The sequence below is a fragment of the Lachnellula hyalina genome, assembly GCF_007821495.1.
Source record: "Lachnellula hyalina strain CBS 185.66 chromosome Unknown contig00001, whole genome shotgun sequence".
Taxonomy (NCBI): domain Eukaryota; kingdom Fungi; phylum Ascomycota; class Leotiomycetes; order Helotiales; family Lachnaceae; genus Lachnellula; species Lachnellula hyalina.
Window position 1 is genome coordinate 134,083 of NW_022157115.1, and position 21,783 is coordinate 155,865.

The 21,783-nt window shown below is 47.2% G+C and overlaps 6 protein-coding genes across 6 annotated transcripts; 5 read left to right on the forward strand and 1 right to left on the reverse strand.

The window, feature by feature from the left end:
* Positions 1-73: 73 nt before the first annotated feature.
* On the forward strand, positions 74-1,018 carry LHYA1_G000040 (Hydrolase; the record flags this gene model as incomplete). The annotated part of the gene is made up of 2 exons (XM_031145034.1): positions 74-128; positions 177-1,018. 2 exons carry the CDS (start codon positions 74-76, stop codon positions 1,016-1,018), a joined length of 897 nt encoding a protein of 298 aa, XP_031009989.1.
* Positions 1,019-1,427: 409 nt separating this feature from the next.
* Positions 1,428-2,495, reverse strand: spe-3 (Spermidine synthase; the record flags this gene model as incomplete). The annotated part of the gene is made up of 3 exons (XM_031145035.1): positions 1,428-1,705; positions 1,900-2,140; positions 2,193-2,495. The coding sequence occupies 3 exons, from the start codon at positions 2,493-2,495 to the stop codon at positions 1,428-1,430; spliced, it is 822 nt and encodes a 273-aa protein (XP_031009990.1).
* A 2,055-nt stretch (positions 2,496-4,550) lies between these two features.
* Positions 4,551-5,862, forward strand: gna-2 (Guanine nucleotide-binding protein alpha-2 subunit; the record flags this gene model as incomplete). Its single annotated transcript, XM_031145036.1, has 5 exons — positions 4,551-4,665; positions 4,742-4,929; positions 4,998-5,155; positions 5,207-5,465; positions 5,518-5,862. 5 exons carry the CDS (start codon positions 4,551-4,553, stop codon positions 5,860-5,862), a joined length of 1,065 nt encoding a protein of 354 aa, XP_031009991.1.
* Positions 5,863-9,912: 4,050 nt separating this feature from the next.
* On the forward strand, positions 9,913-11,970 carry LHYA1_G000043 (uncharacterized protein; the record flags this gene model as incomplete). The annotated part of the gene is made up of 2 exons (XM_031145037.1): positions 9,913-9,994; positions 10,067-11,970. 2 exons carry the CDS (start codon positions 9,913-9,915, stop codon positions 11,968-11,970), a joined length of 1,986 nt encoding a protein of 661 aa, XP_031009992.1.
* Positions 11,971-13,944: 1,974 nt separating this feature from the next.
* LHYA1_G000044 (uncharacterized protein) lies at positions 13,945-14,779 on the forward strand (the record flags this gene model as incomplete). Its single annotated transcript, XM_031145038.1, has 3 exons — positions 13,945-14,141; positions 14,203-14,528; positions 14,586-14,779. The coding sequence occupies 3 exons, from the start codon at positions 13,945-13,947 to the stop codon at positions 14,777-14,779; spliced, it is 717 nt and encodes a 238-aa protein (XP_031009985.1).
* A 1,139-nt stretch (positions 14,780-15,918) lies between these two features.
* On the forward strand, positions 15,919-18,538 carry LHYA1_G000045 (uncharacterized protein; the record flags this gene model as incomplete). The annotated part of the gene is made up of 3 exons (XM_031145039.1): positions 15,919-15,987; positions 16,052-16,458; positions 16,507-18,538. The coding sequence occupies 3 exons, from the start codon at positions 15,919-15,921 to the stop codon at positions 18,536-18,538; spliced, it is 2,508 nt and encodes an 835-aa protein (XP_031009986.1).
* Positions 18,539-21,783: the final 3,245 nt, after the last annotated feature.

Genomic DNA, 21,783 nt, shown 5'->3' on the forward strand with positions numbered 1-21,783 from the left:
AACCATCCGAACTTTCAAAGCATTGTTCAGACCAAACCACCATCCATTCATTACCACGAGATCAATAGCAAGCATGGCCAATCTCCTCAAGAAGCCCGTGAAGCTCGCATTAATCCAATTAGCCAGTGGTTTGTCCCCCTCCCGCCTCCGAATCCCCTCATCTAACAACCCCCCAGGCGCAGACAAATCCGCAAACCTCTCTCATGCCCGCGACAAAGTCCTCTCCGCAGCCTCTGCCGGCGCAAACATAATCGTCCTCCCCGAATGCTTCAACAGTCCCTACGGCTGCGACTACTTCCCCAAATACGCCGAGACCCTCCTGCCCTCGCCCCCCACCGCCTCACAATCGCCCTCATTCCACGCCCTCTCCGCTATGGCCGCCGAATCAAAGTCCTATCTAATCGGTGGCTCCATCCCCGAATTTGAACCCTCGACAAAGAAATACTACAACACATCCCTAACCTTCTCGCCGTCCGGTGACCTAATAGCAACACACCGCAAAGTGCACCTCTTCGACATTGATATCCCAGGCAAAATCACCTTTCGAGAATCCGACATCCTATCTCCCGGAAACAATATTACGCTGGTAGATCTACCGGAATACGGAAAATTAGCTATAGCAATCTGCTACGACATCCGCTTCCCGGAACTCGCAACGATAGCCTCGCGCAAGGGGGCCTTCGCGCTCATCTACCCCGGCGCTTTCAACACAACCACCGGCCCCCTACACTGGAGACTGCAAGGACAGGCTAGGGCTATGGATAACCAAGTGTATGTAGGGTTGTGCAGTCCGGCGAGGGATACGAGTGCGAGTTATCATGCCTGGGGCCATAGTTTGGTGTGTGATCCAATGGCAAAGGTACTGGTTGAGGCGGGAGAGGCGGAAGAAACTGTGTATGCGGAGTTGAGCGGGAGCGAAATTGAGGCGACGAGGAAGGGCATTCCAATTTACACGCAGAGGAGGTGGGATGTTTACCCGGATGTCAGTGAGGGGGCGAAGGTGGGGGATGAGGTTTAAGTGTGCTTCAAAATGCGTAAAGATAAAAGTCAACATCATTAATTCAAACATGTACTTGTTATGTAGTATGGGAGCCATATTAGCAACCCCCTTCCAATATACTAACCAGCACGACCTCTATATTATGCTTCCAACTTCACCTAGGTAGCTCAGGAAATTTAGGCAAGTCAATGATCTAGTGTTGATGAATGATCCAATGCATTTAGTTTTTTATTCGCCGTGCCAAGCAGCTCTAGGCAATACGTTGAATCTAATAAATCATTAGGGGCAATTCTGCCACCAAAGCAAGAACTTTTGTATCATGTGGTCTCCCATTTCCATCCCACCGGTCCCATCATGGTATCATAGCACAAACTGCTTTTCCCGTCTATGCACCGTCAAAATTCATCCCTTATTTGAAAATGAGCTCCTAGTTCAAAGCGTTCCGAGCAAAGGTAGGCAAGATGAAGCTAGCCTCATGGATCGCCTTGTTGTAGTATTTGCAAAGCTTGTTCTCCTCTTCGGGGGTCCAGCTACGCAGAGGCTTCTTCAAATCGCGATTGGCGTCCTTGCAGCAGACCATGAAGCCGATTTGGCCAGAGGGATAGGTGGGGATGGTGGTGTATGCGTATTCGACGGTTGGGAATACTTCTTTGCAGTCTGCCTTTAGCTTGGTGATGAGTGGGAGGTGGAGCCATTGGTTTTCGGCTAGCGAGGAACGTTAGTGTGTGTTATGTATGAGAGCAAGAGAATTTCATATGGAATGTTGACAATGAAAAATATTGGTATGTGAAAAGGATACGCGCAGCATTAAGAAAATACCGAGAAGGCAAGAAAGAAGAGAAAAATAATAGGAACACATGATAAAATCACCAAATCCACGCTAATAAAGGAGAACGTACAACCTTGGGTCGTAATAACGCCTCCTTCTCGGAGAGCCCCAAAGAGCAGCTCAAAGTAAGGCTTTTGGAACAAGCTCTCAGCTGGCCCCTCTGGGTCCGAGGAGTCGGTGATGATAACATCAAAAGCATTCTTGTAATCATCTAAGAACTTGAAGCCATCTCCCACGTGAACCTTGACCTTAGGGTGCTGGTAGCTAATTGACATGCCTGGCAGGTATTGCTTTGAAAGGCGAATGACGGCCTAGAAAGAATTCAGCTGCTGCGGGGTATTCTCCGGGATTAGGCTTGCTTACCTCGTCAATGTCGCACAGAATTGCCTCCTCGACGCAGTCATGCTTGATGACTTCACGCAGCACACCTCCATCGCCACCACCAATTACCAGAACCTTCTTTGGATCGGGATGGGAGTTCATGGCCAAATGGGTAATCATTTCCTGGTATGAGAACTCGTCTCGCTCGGTACATTGGATGACATTGTCGAGGACGAGGACAACTCCATAGTTGGTAGACTGGAAGATGAGCACATCCTGGTATTTGCTCTTTTCGTGATGGAGGACCTTCTCAACCTTGAGAGTCATAGCCTGGCCGGGCCACATTTCGGAAATCTCGCGGAACCAGCCATCTGTAGAGGGAAAGAATTGTCAGCCTGATGGAACCATATTTGGGAAACAATTATTCAAGGATGATTGCGTGCAGCATGTGTAGAGGTAGCACGATCTTGCCAATCAAAATCGGGTAATGTGGAGTGAGGGGTGGTTCAATCGCAGGGTTATAGAGCTCGCAGCTCGCAGTTGCCACTTGAAGCCATGCGGACACCAGATCATTTAGTCCCATTTAGAAACACGCTGCTGGTGTGTGGGCATCTTGCTCGGGAAGTATGCAAGTGCATGGCGCGGCGCGGCGATGAAACCAAATGGCCAAGGAGGGGTAGGTAGGCCACAGATTGCGCTGCCGGCTGGGGCTGATGCTGATGGCTTCTTATGTTCTCGCCCTCGTGTCTGCAAAGGAGGAAAAAAGGACGAAAAGTGATTTTCTGGACATTGACTTACCCTTGATAGTGGGGTGGGTGATCTCTGACATGATGGCGGAGCAGCTCAACAGCGAGCGTGGGACAGAGGTTCTTCTGGGGAGAGACGCGGGGCAACGATAATGCGACAGAGGGCGTGAGTGAGAGTACAAAGGTGAGGGAGAGGGCGAGTGGAGGAATTGACAGTGCTTTGTAGGAGAGGGAGGTCTTATTGACGCAATGACGTTGTAGTAGACGTTGATGTTATTGATGTTATTGTTGTTGTGGTGGTGGTGGTGGTGGAAAAAGAATTTGTTCTTCTGCATGAGGGACGCATGCTTACTCTAGTTTTTCCTTCTGGTGGTGCGAGTTCTTACCTCGTGGCAATCTTGCGCTAAGATATGTCCGGGTACTGTAGGTGAGGTAATGAGATGAGACAGACGGCTATCAAAGGAGAAAAGAGGAGTGATTCCCACGTTTTCTGCAGCGCTGCACTTTAATAATTCTTTAGGTACGCAGCATGCCACTGAAGAACACATCACACAGCATACTACCTTAGCGGTAAGAGTGTATAAAGGCCGTTGCACAAACTACATCTTTACCTACTAAGTACCGTACCATCCTCTCAAATCCTTGCATGTACAGTACTGTATTGCCCGTCTATCCTATCACCGCTCTCCGATTGCGCGCTTCAGAGATCAGGCACAATTGCCCCTACAGTACTCGTTGCTCTCGTCGCATCTGCATCGTGCTGTACTACTCGGTATTACTAATAAGTATAAACACAGCAGTTGCAGTACAGTAAGTACAGTGCAGTGCAAGGCAAGGCAGGTTCCAGCCACTTATAAAGTATATCATTCACCAACCTAGCTACCTACCTGCCTGAGGTGCCTAGGTACCTTCCTTACCTTGGGCTTCCTACGTATACGAGTACGTAGGTCGATCTGGAGTTATTAGTAGGTAATTTCCATATGCTATCTACGGAGTATATGCTAAAATAAATTTACGTTCCTTTCTCCAAACCCTCCTAAACACCTAACATACTCCGCATATTCCGTATCTTAGGATCTTACCGTAAGATAGGGACCTGTCACGCTGCCTGATCCACCACCATCTTTAGCACGCCCTTGAAAGTCTAGACAAAGGTAGGTAAGCACGAGGTCCGCGCACCAAAATAGGCCCGCCCCCTAATCCCAATCCACAACTTCAGTCCTTCTAGCTCTGAGAGCCTGAGCTCAACTTTCTATCCACCGCATCCACAACTCGCTTTCCATTACATCGCTGCTGTACAGTACGGGGACGCCTACGCTTACTCTTTATTACTATCCACCTTACTTGCTTACCTATACCATTGCAAACTTTCCTCTTCCATTACTCTGAGATACAGTACGCCTGGTAAGTACCGAGGTTCTACGCTTCTACGCTGCTCCATCTCGCCTGGCTCGCTCGCTCGACTCCTTTAACTTCGATTACCCTTGACGACAATCCGGATCGGCACCTTAAACCTCCCTACCTTACCTAACCTCTCAGCCGCTGCTTCCACTTTCACTTCCACTTCCATTTCCACTTCCACATCGTCGCTGCAGCGCGCATCCGTTCCCATCTTTCTGGAAACACCGTCACCACGTCTCAATCACCATTCATCATGTGTTTCGGCAGTCGGAGGGACGAAGATGAGTACAAGAAGAGTAAAGATATCGATGCCCAGATCCACCGGGACGAGAAGGACATGCAGAAGGTGGTGAAGCTTTTGCTTCTAGGTACATCCCCGCATCCACGTTCATGAATCACCAGACACTTTTGTACATTGACTAATCACCAACCTTCTTATTACAGGTGCTGGAGAAAGCGGCAAGTCAACGATATTAAAGCAGATGAAATTGATTTACACCAAGGAGGGCATATCGAGAAACGAAAAGGAAGAATGGCGGATTATCATCTTCAACAACCTCCTGGACGGCCTCAAGATGGTAATTGACGCTATGGAAGAGCTGAGTATCGAATTCAAGTACGAAAATACAACAGTAAGTCTTGAAATATCCTTCCTACGTACAGATCGACATAGCGCCAGGCCCGACGCTGATAATTCCAGGTCCATCTCCCCATAATCATGCAAGAAAAAGATCTCAGACCTTTTGAACCCATCCCAGTTGAATATCTTCGCGCATTCAAGGATTTATGGGCGGATCCGGGACTTCAGCAGGCTGTCGAGAGGGGCAACGAGTATGCCCTTCATGATAACTTAGACTAGTGAGGGATAGCCCCCAACTTTCATAATGACGGAAGCTGACAAGCCTTTAGCTTTTTCGAAGACCTCGATCGATTATTCCAGAAAGACTTTGTTCCCACCGATCAAGATGTCCTACGAGCCCGTTTGCGAACAACTGGAATTACCGAGACCCTGTTCGACTTAGGTGCCCTACAATACCGTATGTTTGACGTGGGTGGACAACGATCAGAGCGAAAGAAGTGGATTCATTGCTTTGAGGGTGTAAATGCCTTGTTGTTTCTGGTAGCGATCAGTGGCTATGATCAATGTCTGGCGGAAGATAAGGATGGGGTAAGCGTATTTGTGTAAATTTGGGAATGAAATGCTAACGTCCTCGATCAAGAACCAAACACAAGAAGCTCTCATGCTTTGGGAGTCGATAGCCAACTCACATTGGTTCAAGAGCTCCGCGCTTATCCTGTTCCTGAACAAAATTGATTTGTTCAAGGCCAAAATTACCACGAGCCCCATCACCAAATTTGGCTTCTCGGACTTTCAGGGCGACGTTTCGAGCTGGCAGCAAACAAGCAAGTACTTCATGGATAAATTTGTTGCTCTCAACCGGAATCAGACCAGGGAGGTCTACCCACACTTCACAAATGCTACCGACACAGATCTTCTGAAAGTTACAATGACCTCGGTCCAAGACATGATCATTCAAAAGAATCTTCAAAGACTCATTTTGTAAAACGCCCGACATCCCACACATTTAATACACATTCTGATAGTTGTAAGAATTTGAGTCAATGGGATTGGATTTATCTACCCGCGAACAGAAGCAATTTCATGCGCCATAACGACTTTGACGAACTTTTTGATAACTACTTTACAACAATACCCTCTAGACGTTCCGTTCCTTCCCTCGATGCCTCCTTCCACTTCGGACATATGAGTTTCTTGTATATCAACGAGGCAATATCCTACCCGAGCGCGCCAATAGGTTTCTTTTGTTTTGCATATGGAGATGAGAATTGGAGGCTTAGGATTTTCCACATTATTTGGTTCTTTGGCACACGTGCCCCCTTCCCTACTATACGCAGTCCTCGCAGGCGTCGGCGGTTAATCAAGTCAATTATTTCACCAACGCGAAGGCCCCACATTCCTACTTCGAGCCGGCCTGTGTTTTTCTACCGCTTTTTTTATCTACGGAAGTATACTATGGAGGGTTGAAGGAAAGTGGTTCTTTAAATGGCGCTAGAATCGAAGCTATGATAACCGTGTAAATAGAAATGAAGCAAAAGCATCCAAAGAGCCTCCTGACTCGTACTTCGTATCTCAATGCCACGTTTCTTTGCCCATCAAATCCTCTTCTGGACGGCGAGTATGTAACTAGCTGAGGCAAGGCAAGTAATGTTTACCCCACCACCATCGGCGATCGTCGCTCCTACAGACTGGCCAAGGAAGGGCCGAAGCAGAACGAGGCGACGCGAGGCGAGGCAGGCTGCATCGGCAGTGCCTAGTCTATATGGTTTGGGGGCGAAGGAAGGTAATCCATGCCAATGAATTAGCGAATGCTACAACCCTTCCGGTACGTCCCAGACTCCTAATCTCCTAGGCCCAGTTCCATTTACCGACCCTAGTACAACTACCAGCCTGTGGGGTCTAGACATGATCATCTTGACCGTACGGAGTAGCCCCTGAAAAGCATTTGCATTTGATGCTTGCTCGTTCTCGCTCGTTCTGGGTTCTGGAGCCAAGATTTTCTACTGCAAGTAGTCCTGTCGTCCGATTAATCTCGCAGATGCATGAAACTTTGTCTCATTCAGGATACGTGCAGCCTGAGTACCACGTGCATGGAAATTATAAGGGGGGCTGTTCGGCGTTCACCACGTTGTGCAGAGCCCTGGCCTCTAGGGGTTGTTCATTGAACATGTTTCATATTACGTAGAATGGAAAGGCGCGCGTTGAAAAGTAGCGGCCATAGGTATCGGTACTTTAGGATTGTAATTTACGGAAACGGAGTAAGTGCCTATCTAGAAGTACCCTAGCGATTGAACGGCTGCAAGCTTCCGTTAGTGCCGATCATGACAGTTTTTTTTTCAACACCCCTCCCCCAACCCAACTCAACCCAACCCCCACCCCTTTGATGGCTACCTTATTACAGTAGTAAATACGGTACTGTACTCCTTTGCGCCACCTTTAACACAAGGGGAGTCAAGAAATGATATTACGGAATACTACCTCCGTATACTGTATCCATAGCCCTCTCGCGGTGTCTTAGTAAGTAGCGAACTGACCTTATTTACGCGACTCGCAGGTCTTACTTTACTTACTTCGTACTGCATCATCTACCTTGCATTCAGTTTTATGGAGACTATCCGGGGGAATACCACGTTTTAGTGTAAGGGCGGGTCGGGCCCGATGGAACGGCACGGATAGCTGGATAAGGGATAGTTTGCGAATTCGGTGGCTTGATGATCTGTGGAAGCGAGCCGAAGAGCCGTGAGAAGAGAAGCTTTACGGAAGTTACTCCCGGGTCCCGGGTAATCGTGTTGTTAATTAAGTGCTACGGACGGAGTATAACTCCAAAAGTCTCTACCTTCTAAATTACTTGTTTATATTAGTATGGATAGACAGAATTCCGTATATATAACTAGCTCTTTACTCTATTATATCTTATAGCAATAGCTTAGCTAAGCTATGACAAGTATATATCGCCGATTCTGAGCTTTTAAAGGAGATATAAACTATAGAGTTAATGCCAAGAGACTATAGGGCTTAAAAAAGCAAGTACTTATAGCGGGATACTAGCTTTCCTTATGGAATTCCAAGACACCCAGTCCTCCATAATAACGTTCTGAGACAGGAAACTCGAAGGTGATATTCTTTGCTTTTTCTTAATTGTACTAGACATGCAGTCTATAACACAAACGTCTTTAGTATCATACCGGCATAGCATCCGTACATCCGGTTTGCAGGCAGTAGTGGTAGAAGCACTAGAAGTTACTAGTTATATATATCGCTGTACTAGACTTTAATAAGAGTTTGATATACAATCAGACATTTCTATAGAAACTGTCCACATCTTTAGAGTCATTTCAACTTAATAGAAGGTCTCGGCTACTACTATTTCAATGTGAGTTACTAATACTTCTGGTAGGTGGGGTGATTTTGAAGACTACTGCTCTTCAAGTAGTTGTATTTGAATCTTTATATGCACTACTTTTTCAATTTTTCTGTTGATTCGTCTCCTGATGTATGTATCTGGAATATATTCTAAGGTAGATATTCGAATATCAGAATCCATGCTCCGTGCAAGAAGCAGTGAAGACTTGTGGAATTTGCAAGTTGAAGTCCATTTATCACGTGCGGGTTGGTCTAAGTCTTTGACGACATCCTTCCTCGCTCCTGCCCATCTTCATCCTAATTCAACAGTTTTAAAGATATGTTATCCTCGTCTTAACATCCTCTTTGTAACATTATCATCTGTTTTCATAGACTGTTAAAATGCGCTTCGTCTTTTCATCTACCTGGGTGCAGCTTGTTTTATTCTTGCTCCGTGGATCCCTCAAATCAAGGGCCGCAAATTGGTCGTATGATGATGGCTTCGAATGATGGCACTTGTTCTATTTGCTTTAAATAATGAGTACTTTTGGTGTTCGGTTGATAAGAAAGGTGCAAGTGGCTGGCACTAAGGCGCGTCTCTGGCGGAGTCAAGTGAATTGCTATAACAAGCAGCTTCTGGATTTCTCATGCCGCCGGACATTCCTATCTTGCATGCATACCAGCTTTCTTTTTCAGGTTTTTTTTTTTCTGCCTTCCCTTTCAACATCGCTACACAATCACGCAAGCTCATTGGACACCAAACCTGCGGTCATCTGGACGCATTTGCTGTATTTCTCTACATTGCAAAGAGTCAGGTCTCTCTACCTTTGCTCACTCTCAAATCTTGCTCTCAGAAAAACACAGCAACAATGGTGGTAGCTCTCAGAGATCGCCTGTCGGTGGACGTGAAGACGTGGGTTGAATTTTACCCTGTGGTTTCTACCTTGAATTTGCTAATGACTTCGAAAGAAAATTTGCACCGGAGCATTTTCTTCAAAGGATCCTCAGAGATGGAGTCTTCCACTGCTTTAGAGATGGTGTACACCCACCTTGCACTTGTACGGAATGCGAGAAACAATTTCTCTCTTCGCGCTTGCAGTCAGAAGACGTCTTCACATATTCGAAATCCTTGTCGTACATCGAGGCAGAGAACCTTGCCGGGTCTCTTGTGAGCGATGTCGCCAGCGATATCCAATATCTCGAGCATCAATGTACCGTTAATGGAGGGCTTATCATGAAACGGTGGAAGAAATTCGCACTGAAGCGGAAGAATTATTTGCTCCAAGGTAGATTTATCCAACTCCTTCAAATATTCCTTTCCGGTCGACGTAACCACTGCGTTAAATAAGCTAGGCCGATGCAAGTAATAGTTAACCCTAACATTTATCCTCACCAGTGGTGTGATGCTTACTTTGCGCGCGACTTTCATCTCGAAGCAATTAAACTGTCAGCGATAGGCGTCATACCGTACGATTTTACTCCAGGGAGGGCGAGACGAAGTCACAAGAACGTTTGCCTTTTACCTTATCTCAACCTAGAAGGACTCATGAACGAACCTGCAAGGTTTCTAAGCTTGCTCTATAACCGAACTCATTACTCTCCTCAAGATTGGGCACCTTACGACAATCTCATAATCGACAAGCAATTCGAGCTGGGAGCCTTGGAGACTTTCTACAACCGCAGCTGTATCACAATGCATGGAGAAGAGTATGGAAAACTGACCGAGTGGCAGGAAGAGAAAGCCCATGGATGGAACTACATCGGGTTTCCCAGGGGTATTCTAATTCTACAGGCCCAGTAACCACTTCTTCGATTCCTTCGAAAACTTGTAGACCAAGTTCTTGTAGGAACGAACGGAAATGGGGCTCCTGGCAAAATCAACGCCATTGCGAAAGCTTTTGAACTTGGCTTCGAAAGGGCCAACGAGACGTCCAGCGCAGTGGAATTTGCGTCGGCATACTTAAATCAACCCTTTTCTACTCCACCAGTCTTTGATCTGCAAGCTTTATTATCTATCGCTCAGTGTCAACTGAATATGCATGAGGATCACCTCTGGCTCTTACAAACAGATCCAGCATATACGCGACGCTACATTCCTCATGTACTAGCAGGACAGTTTGGGCAGATTTTAACCAAGAACTTTAAGGATGTAATGGCAGGATCGAAGCTAATGCGAGATGCAACTATATATTGGTCTTGGGAGGGGATATTGGAGGAGGTTCAGAAGGTTCGGGATGTGCACCTGAAATTCAAGAGTGTTATACACGCGGACGAATCGCTGCCTGAGCCCTATGAACGTGCTTTGGCGTCTCTTGAGGCACTTCTCATCTATCAGATTCAATACCGGTCAAAGTACATACAAAGGATTCTTCCCTTTCGGCCTGGATTTCATCAATACTTCGAATTCATCAACATTCCACACCTCCATTCGACGGCTGTATTACCGATACGCCAAGACAACGCAACTTCTATCTTTGAAGTATTCTTCAAAGATAAGTTGGACTGGTGTCTTAGAACGCTGGCCGGTCAAAATACTGATTACGTTGAGGAGTGGATCCCTGATGCTACACCTCGGCACAATCATGCCATGATATTTGCGGTGTTAGATGAGCATCTAACCCAATGCCTCAAAGAGGGTCGAAAAGAGGAGGTTGCTCGTCTAGATGAAGTTCTTTATTCTGAATATTCGGATCTCGCTGCGGTCCATCAAATGCTTGACATGGTAGGCTTGCACAGGCCCCGCTGCGCTCGGCGCGATCTCCAAGGAATTGGGATTTCAGAGACAAGCAAAGGCTGGCGTTATGTCAAGAAGCACTTCTTCGCTCAAGACCCATTGAGGAAAATGAAGGTTGGACCAGATGGTCTGTGGCACGATAATGGACATGTTCCTATGAAGGAAGCTGAAAGTCAGAAGATCGTGACTGAACAACGACTAGCAAAACTCATGAATGATTTTCTAGCTACTCCAAACCCCACAGGTTCCCGAATTCAGCAAGAGTGGCTTGACCAGGATGCCTCCCAACGAGCTGCGCTTTCGCAATTATGGGCCGGAGCGCGTGATCGTCATCGAGAAACACTGCAGCGCCTCGAATTCGACGAAAACGATATTGTGTCGGACTTGAAAGTTCTATCTGCAGCTAGCCACCCAGACTACATTAGAAGCGTACGAAACGAACGAGACGAAATCAAAGCTAAGATTGTGCAGCGAACGCGGAAACATCAGATGATCAACGAGCAATTAGGAGCGTTGAACCTTGAAGCTCATAGCCCAAATATCACGCCCAAATTCGAGTTCAAAGAAGTAAAGGCAAAGATCAAGACTCGTTCAGTGGCAAACCCGCTAATGATTCCGGGAGGAATTTCCCCATCTCTATCCTTATCCGAGTTGGCTCAAGAGCTCCCAACGCACATCCAAGTCTCAGTAAGCAAGAGCGCACTCGGTATATTCCATTCCATGTTTAAAAGCAGGAACTCTGAAGAAGCATCACAGAAATCGGTCAAGTGGGACTCGTTTGTACTTGCCATGGCCGAGCCGGAACTGGGGTTCGTTGCTCGCCACAGCGCCGGCGGATCTGCTGTCCAGTTCGAGCCGAATGAGAGATCGAAATGGTTTGGAGAGGGCAAGATTGTTTTCCACAAGCCGCACCCTGTTCCGATTATTGATCCTGTTATGCTGTCTTCGATGGGCAAGAGGTTGAACAAGTGGTTCGGATGGGATAACGAGACCTTTTTATTGAAAGGGGGGAATTAGCATGGAGGAGAAGCCCTTGGTAGGTAGTTGAGAGAGGCTGGTAGTTCAGGGCTTAGGACTGGATCAAGTTGTCATGAGGAGGTCTGTAAAACGAATTGTGGAATTCTATTCGGAATTGCGCCAATGTACTACGACGTATGGAGCCGGTCGAGCGTATTTCAGCTCAGCAGACATGTATTTTTGCATCTCGCTCAAGCAATACATACAGGAATTTGGGTTGATAGTTCCAATAGCGCTTTCCTGTGTGTGTGAAGCTGCAATAAAATTGATTTTCTAAATGCTTATTTGCGTTCTCGCGCTCGAGGTAAACTGGAATTGGAGTCTCAGTATGTATACATTCTTCGGCCCCTCGCAATGGAAAATCTCCCTTAATGACACATAACAATCAATACATTTACAACAAAGACATCGCTCGATGCTTTAAAAATGTTCGAAGACAGACGGAATTTGGAAGTGACGACTTTGGCCTAAAGCCAAATATTCATCTCCGGTAGCATCTCGCATAGCTTTAGAAAGGCCACTCAAAGCAGGTAATCTATCCTTCGCGAGCGTGTCATTCGTATCGCAATACCCCTGGATGATATTGGACCAGAAATGGTACCAAGAATCAATGCTCGAAGGAAGAAGGATTGGAAGATTGAATCTCGGTGGCGGGGATTCGGACTCCGCGAATTCACCTCTTCTGCATTGGCATGAGATCTGATCGCTGCCGTAGGTTACTACCCTGTTCGACAGAAGACGTTCTTGCAATGTCCATGCTCGTTTGTATAGAGGCTCTTCTAACAGTTGTCCGCCATTGTAGTATGGAGTAACATAGATCTAGTCATCATTTGTGGCCTTGGAACCCTGTTGCAAAGGGATTCGAGAGCACCATTGTTGAGCAAGCCATCTATCTTGGAAAATCCCTTGATAAACATTCACTGCTCCCGCCGCAGCTATAGTGAAAAATGCATTGCCATATATATCCCGTTCATTGATATTCAAACACGTCGTAATTAGATTTCCAGACACTCCCCAGCAGTAGCTCAAGGCTACATATCGAGCCCCGTTCCTTTCCTCTACAGTCAGATCCTTGGAAAGTATCAAGTGTGGTTCTACAGAGCCATCTGAACAATTAACATCGATCAAGCGTAGGGGGAGAAAGTGTTCCATCTCTGGTGTTTCCTTGGTTCTGCATGTTACTGTCTGGCTTGATTACCGGTAGATATAGGGATAGGGGTACAGTAGCGCATCGCTATCTGGAGCGTAGCGTCAAAACTCTGTGTGCGAGTCTGTCATGATGGCTCGAAATGAGGGGAGATGCCTTACTTAAACATGCTTTGAAACGAGAGAGTAATGTGGTTATCGTCCAAGACAGTACACAGAGTTGTAATAAATACTCGCCTCAAAACACCACGTCTACACTACACGCCTTCCATCCACCACCCGATACGCGTGATGCAGATTACATTCACCCTCACGGTGTTGTCATGCGTTACTGAGTCCTGTTCTATTAATCTCTTGCGCGCGCAAAAGAGCCAAAACCAAGGCAGGACACGGCACTACAGGGCAATCCATGTTATTGTCACAGATCTCGAGTCCAATTTCAGGGCGCCTGTCCAATAGCATACCGGGCGCATAACAGCCACCTATCAGCCACACATACCCCTGAATCTCAAGCCGCACTTAGTACGTCACTAGGTGCATTCAGAGGCCAACTGCCCCAGATTCCAGATTGCCAGCAGGGAAAAGAGCAAACCAAGGCAGGGGCCCTGTCTCGTAAAGCCTCGGTTCGTGTGCTGGTCGGCGCTGATGTGGCAACCCCTTGCCCTGCATTCCTCCAAGATGTGATGTCCTGAGCCCATAAAACCGTTTGGATAAAGTCTGGCCTTTTCCCACTTCTACCTTCTGGTCCTTTACGTCTGTGTTTCCCATTCTCTCCTTCTCAACCAGCCAATAAAATCTCTGCATAGTCTCACTCGCAATACTATCAATATGGCGAAAACTGGCTTCTTCCACCATATTGGCACTTTCCTCTTGTTTGCAGCCAGCATTCTCCTTCTCATAACGACCATTTCTTCGCCAGTGATCAACAGCATCGGCGTCTTGGAAGTGAAACTTACTAATAGCACCAATGGCCATAATTCCGTTGCCAGCTTTGGAACCTTTGGATATTGTATTCGCCATGCTAGGTAAGTTGCCTGGTGTATCTATTATGTCACCTAGTATGGTGTACTAACACAACCTCAATAGCGGCAACAAAGACTACTGTACCCACGACCACATTGGCTACAATCCAGCTAAAATCATCGAGGGAGCCGACAAGACCGACTTCAACACCGCGTCAACCGATACTACCAAGGCCCTCACCCGTGTCATGGTCCTGCACCCTGTCGCATGCGGTCTTGCCTTTATCGCCTTCCTCCTAGCCGCTGGATCAGGACTCATTGGCGCTGTCGGAGCAGCGCTGGTAACGGCTGTTGCGTGGATCGTCACAGTCGTCGTCATGTGCACAGACTTCGTCGCCTTCGGAATCATAAAGCGACACATCGACCGCGATGGCAGTGGAAGTCGTGCGCGTAAGTAACCCTTGTGCGGAATCTTCTGATGAGTACGAAGCTGATACCAAGATCTAGACTTTTCTACCGCCATGTGGACACTAGTGGCTGCTATGATCTGCCTCTTCCTCGCCTTCTTCATCGTCCTACTCACATGCTGCTCAAGCAGAGTTCACAGGCAATCTCACGTCTCGAAGCACGCAGATGCTGGATATGCGAACGGCACGACTACCACAAAAAGGCGGTTCTGGCAGCGACGTAGCCAGTACTAGATGCTGCAATGATTGCTGAGCACAGTATTAGGAATGAAAATGTGATGGGGAAACGGGCAGAATGATATACGATGCAGCCATGATTTCGTTTTTCGTCTATTTGCGATGAGATACCACTTAGCCTGTTTTTACACTAATAGTCATTTGAGAACTTTGATACCAATTCATGAAACAATTTCAACATTTAATCAATTCCCAAATGTCCTAAGTGACAAGCTGGTCTATTCAAGTTACCTTTATTCGTATATCTCCAGCAAGCTAGAAGCGGGCTCCACAATTTAGTATCGCGTATCTCAGGGGCATCCTGTGCTGTGGCCCGATCTCTTAGCCCAATGCGCTCCCCCAGAACAGACAACATCGATTGCAGATAAAATAAGCATGGTACCCTCAAAAGTTTTCCCTCTCAAGGAGGAGTAGGAAAGTGCTGCGCGAAGGACTGCCTTGGCTAGTTGATAAAAAGAACAGGAGGATTGGAATCTTGAAGCAGATAAAGCTCAAATATGAAAATATGTAATATTGTCCAGCAAACATGATAATATACTTATGTAACTTTCCATCGAAGTAAGCCACCGCCATTGCGGGCTCCCTGGAACTGATGCATGCATCTTTCAAGAGCCTGACATTCTCGTTGAGATGGACAGGCCAGAAGGTCCTCTCGAAATACTGTATTTACGACTTCGAGTAAGCTCGTATATTCTTATATGCCAATAGACAAGGCACGAATAGCTGCTAAATACAAGTTCAAAGACTTGCCAGGTCAACTGCAACTTAAACGAGGCAGACCTATATAAATTAGTTCTAGTTCTAATACAATCAGGCAAAGATCGCGGCTGTATCTGTAGGGCAAGCGGGCAGGTGAAGTGAGATTTCGTTGTCGTTGTCGTTGTCGCACCCGCCATGAATGAGGCTTAGTGCTTCGCTTTTATTGCTCCCATCCGCCGTACCCCAAACCAAGGCTGTAGAAGCCAGCCTCGACACGCACGATAGCCTCGTAAAGATCAACTCCTCTTCATCCGTCAACACCACGACCGCCCTGGCAATCATCGCGAGAGGATTATTGCTGCATCCAGCTGCATTAATTACCCGTCTGCTAGAACCAATTAATTGCGCACCACCAAGCTTGCGTGGGCCTTGCGATCATGGAGCCTTCTTCCAAGAAACGACGTCTTCTTGCCCCCAAACTTGCGGAAAAACCACAGAATGAGCAGGTACTGCTCGAAATCACGATCCATATCATACCATTCCTCGCAGCTAACTCAACATCTTTTCCAGTCTCCTCAAGTTCGTTACGATTACAAGGCTATGCCGCCCTTTCAAGATGCCGCACCCCCTCCCGAGCGCACCGACTTCGAGTCCTTCGCTCGGCATCTGCAAGACGCAGCGATGCTCATATATGCGCAAGCCAATCGATCACCATATACAAGCGTGACGGTCTTGATGTTACGATGGGAGGATGATTTGAGCGTCGAGTCAGACCTGTTGATGCTCCAGCAGGTCTTTCGTGATCGCTTCAATTTCCGAACCGAAACCTGGTGCATACCCAGTTGCCCCAACCCCAGCGTCAAACTTACTATGCAAATGGCCTCACATATCGAATATGCTAGACCTGATCATTTGCTAGTTGTCTACTATGCTGGTTATGGTTACATTAGCTCGGATCATAACTTGTACTGGGCATGGTATGATGCAATATCCCAGCCTCGTGACAAATACTGATGATATAGTAGCAATCCTCGCGAAGACTCACCAAGGTTCAAGTGGGAGCATGTCAGATGTCTATTAGAGGACGCTCAATCCGATATTCTACTTCTCCTGGACACTTGTGCTGTTGCAGATGCTCCAACTGCGGGGAATCACGGAGTCAAGCAAGTTATTGCGGCATATACACCAGACCAAGGGGCCCGCGATCCAGGACCACGTTCTTTTACCTACAATCTAGTAGAGGCACTCAACAAGCTTGGGAGCGGGCGCCCTTTCAGCATACAGCGTCTCCACGAGGAGATTGTGTCCCAGAAGCATTACCAGCAAAGAGTACTACATACTGGTCTCCCTAATAGCACCAGTAAAATGGCAGTCGCTCATGAAAGAATGCCTGTGTGCTTTTCACTGACCCCCGGCTCTTTGCAAAGTATTGCCCTTTCCCCGATTGGACAGCAACAGCCTGGCGGATCACAAATAGCATCGCCACTGGGCTCGCCTGAGAATGAAGTACAAGCTTTGCGCAACAACCACGAAACCCAACAAAACATCAAAGTCAACTCTAATTCGGATCTCACGTTTGAGGAAATGAGAGCCCTCGTATGTACTACATTTCTCGGTGAACCAAGTCAAGATATGGCTTCTTTCAAACAGTGGCTTCACAATACCCCTGTGGCCGCTTCGAAGATCGCTGTCGAAGGCATGTTTCATGGGCCACCAACTGTTCTTCTCGTATCGATGCCAATTGCTGTGTACAACGTAGTCGCCGCTGACCGGACCTGCGCTTTCCTCGGCTACGTCAACTCACATAATATGACTACGGAATACCAGCACCTTATTGGTGGCATTTCACCCATTGGCAAAGCGGCAACATTCAAAGAATTAGAAGATGGGAAGATTCTTCTTGAAGCCCGTGAAGCAGCCTCTTCCACTCCCGTCATGGTTAGGCATGACCAAATGCGCCAAGACTCAATGAGACATCAAGAACCCTCAATGATAATGAATACTCCAAACGCACTATCACAAGTGCTATATCAAGAGCAAGGGCCTTCAACTATGCCTGAACATAAAGATGATGTCGAAGATTCGGTCGAGATGCATGAAGCTGCTGAGCAGTTGAAAGCGCTGAGCCATGTTCGGCATGTCAGTCAAGATAATCTTAATGCCGACCGAAATCATTCCCACTTAGCCTCGGAGGGCTCACCTGGGCTGAGAAGTAATCGAGAAGAATCAGCCTCATCCCAAGATCCAGGGGATTCTGGTGCTGAAGACAACATGTACAATTCAGAATACAATTCTCCAGCCTCGCGGCCGAAACCTCGGAGATCAATACAGAAGCAAGGACCGAAGCAAGATACACGATGTTCTTTATGCAGTCATGCACCTTTCAAGGACTCATCTTCTCTCCGTAAACATATCGCAGCCGCCCACACTCGACCCTTCCCATGCGCCTTCTCTTTTTCCGGCTGTACCAGCACATTTGGGTCAAAGAATGAGTGGAAGCGGCATATTGCATCACAGCATCTGTGTCTGACTTACTATCGATGTTCTTCGTGCCCTCAAAGTACAGTGGAAGGCAAAGGCAATGAGTTTAACCGAAAGGATCTCTTTACTCAACATCTTCGCCGAATGCACGCCCCTTTCGCGATCAAAAAGGCCATTGCGAAGGGCGACAGCAAACTGCAACTAGAATGGGAAACGCACGTGAAGGACATGCAAGCTTCATGTCTAGTCATCCGACGTCAACCTCCACAGCGTTCCGCTTGTCCAAAGCCAGACTGCGCAAACGTCTTTGAGGGTGCAGGCAGCTGGGATGACTGGACGGAACATGTTGGCCGACATATGGAAAAAGGAGAAGCCAGCCGACTTGGTGTGGACAGGTTACTTGCAAGGTGGGCGCTTGAAGAGGGGATAATTGAACGCAAGGAAGATGGCGAATACAGGCTCATTGGGACTGAGAGGGAAGGAACTGTGGGAGGCTACTATTCAGATGGGAATGGGAATATAAAGAAAGCCCTGGACGAAAAAGGCGAGGGCGACAGTATGCTTCTCGACGGTTGAGCGGCTTTACACTCACCTAATGAAATTTGTCTGGGGTTCGAGGGTGAATTGGTGTCTTTTGGATGGGATGATATTTTCGGCTCATGGCATACGGTTTAGGAGTTCAAATGTATTTCTTTGGCTGGATCCCTCTTGTAAATTTATCATTTCCTACCCTGCATCAACTTATGATCAATCAAGCAATGAAGTTCGTCCTTTCCTTCCCTGCCCTTCCCTACCCTAGTCGCTTGCTTCTCTTTCGGGCGGATAAAAGAGTAGTGAAAAGATCATCCGTACCCGGCGGTGTTGAAGATGGACACTTCTATTATTGTTGTCCCCGGTGTGCCGCAGACCTGCTTGCGTAAACTAGAACCTTGCTTTTTTATCACACTCCGAATCCATTTTATCATCTGATATATAGGCTGATAGGGTAGCATTCCGTTCCCAAACGGAACAATGCAACCCTATTGATCCGGTCCCAACAGCCAGATCATGTTACAGCACACCCACCTCTCCTCTCCTCCACTCCGTACCGAACCATACCCCTCATCTCATCTCATCTCATGTCGCCAGGGGTTCACTTACTGTACCGTCTCTATCTTTTGTATGGACCATGTCATGTCTCATGGAAAAATCAATCAATCAATTATGCGGACGCATTTCAGCTAGTGCAGATCATCATGGGTAGGTATACAGTACTGTAAGTAGGTAGCATCCATCATGCCATGCCATGCGCGTGCCACGCGCGCGTGTGAATCCCATCCCATCCCATCCCAAACTCGGCCTTCATATGCACGCACATGTTAAAATAAACGAGATGCGGCGTCGACGGCGACCTCGGGATTAATAAATCGAACGTTTATGATGTGATGGCGAAAATGTCGATATTTTTTTTCTTTTCTTTTTCTTTTTCTTTTTCTTTTCGAATACGCCGGCAAGTGGGTCAGGCCTATGGGGAAATAGGCGGTACGAGGTTGTTTCAAGGGATGATGGAATGGAAAGATGTGTTGGGGAATTACATGCGCTTTTTGACGCCGTGCAGGAAGGCACGATTGTATTCCTACTATACGTCGCTTGCATCTTAATTATTCCCTGCCAGGCGAACGAAGTTATTTGGAATTTGGTCTTGTTTGTACGTGCCACGAAATTGCGGGGATCCTTGGGACATTTGTATATGTCTTTTTAATAACTCGTGGAAGTTTAATCGAATTTTTGCCTTCAAGTCTGATACGGAGCTAGGATTTAGGATGTTTTTTTTAAGGTGTAGAAGGACTAGATGACTGCAAGATCGCCGACTATAGCAATGAGACTATGCCTCTGCATATTTTTTTGAGATCTGATTCGAAGCAGATGCCAAAGGTGCAACAGAATCGCTGCTTTTACTTCTGAGCATTCGAAAGTATTAAGATCAGGGTTTGTATACGAGACCTAGCTTTCCTCCACCTCGGCTCCGCATGTGAGAGACTGGAAGCTCATCAACGATGGTAAGGGCTGCCATTCATATACCGGTAGCCTCCCTTGCTACGCTAGGCAATAGCTTTCAATTGAGACAAGGCCACATTCTCGTTTCCAACATTGCCTATTTTGAGCAAGCTCGGCAAGTAAGCTCAAAGCAAACGAAAACGAATCCGATCTGTTCGCTTCAAAGTAAAAGAATTGGTTTGGCTGAACTGAGGGGTTGTGAGGATTGACAAGAGACTTCCTCCACCTAGACCAAAGAGGCTGAAACCTGGAGTGGACGATTTCTGAACCCGAGATTCGAGTAACAGGCTCAGTTGTGCATCGGGATTGCCAATGTCCATGTAGATGCGCATCATTAAATTTGGCAAAACGTGGCACAAGCCTCTTTTCAACTTTCCATGCAAAGGGCGCGTGGAACCCTCATGGCTCCCCGCCACTTCCCAAGCAATTCTTGAGCTTGATGGGCTGTCGCTATATCCAGCACGATGGACTTTAGGCCGAAGATAGTAATGTCTTGCGCTGAACGGAGGAGCAAGGAGGAAGCAGCTGCGCCCATGCTCGTAGTCTTAGCCACCTGAGCACCTCTTTCAAGTGGAATCTCCATTGCCATAATTGAAGGTAAACACATCGGGAATGAACTAAAGATAGTACCAGATTCACGATCTGCTTTTCGTTTCGTCCCGCGCTAGCATTGCGAAGCATTAAGCGACTCTGGGTTTTCAAAACCAAGTTCTCATCCGCATACATTGTCGCTAAGCGCGCCTCCTGGTGCTGGCTTTAGAGACATAAGCGCCTAGGCCCTGGTCTCAGGATTCAAGTAGCTATGAATATATAAAAACAAGCTCAAACGATGCAACCAAGCATATGTACTGTCATTCTGAGGCAAGGAGCAACTCTGGGCTAGGTCTGACCTGTAGGCTTGCAGATGGAACATGATTCACAACGAGACATAAACGGCTAGCCTAGACCCAATATGAAACAATGAGCAATACGCTGGGTACTGTACAGTCTGGTCCACGGTGGTGAAGTCCACCTCCGGTTGTGGGACAAGAAAGAGAGAGAAAAATGTAAGAATGTAAGGGCTAGAAGCAACGTAAGCTGGCTTCCAGCCGGGAATAAGTCAACGATGGATTTGAAGGATCAAAAAGAAAGCCGCATCTGAGGGGGAAAAGGGAGGAAAACACCCCCACTATTTTCAAACCACGTGAGGGTGTGATAGGGCCGCAGGACATCTGCGGCGAGCGGCGTGAGTGTCAGACAGCCATGTGGTAAATGTGTGGACCGTGCCTCATCTGCGATCATAAATTTGCCTTGAAACTCGACACGAGTGGGGGCGAGACATCTTGAAAAGGGGGAGTTCAAGATCCAATAGTCGGAATAATGGGCCCAGCGTCCCCACCGTACCTCGTCAGACCGTGATAGTCCCAGATGAAGCCACTGCACGGCAAGGATGTATCTGAGGGGAAAAGGCCACAGAATTTTGTTTGGTTTCAAGGTTGCGAAATCGCTCGGAGGTTCATGTTTCGATTTTATGTCTGGGCCACTTTTGCTATTTCTGTATGCGTGCAAAACACAACGAGCACGTCAACGGAATGGCTACCGGTGACGGCGTTGCCACGAGACCTTACAGTAGGACAGAGTAGTATTTACCAGGAACTCCTCCTGTACGGAGTGCGCGGAAGGGGAGATGAACTTCCAGTGGACAGATATGACAAGGCACCCTATCCCTACCCATTGTCGATACTCGAGTACTGTATGTACTAGTAGGCCAGGAAATATCGATAGACGGCATGCATGAGGTATTC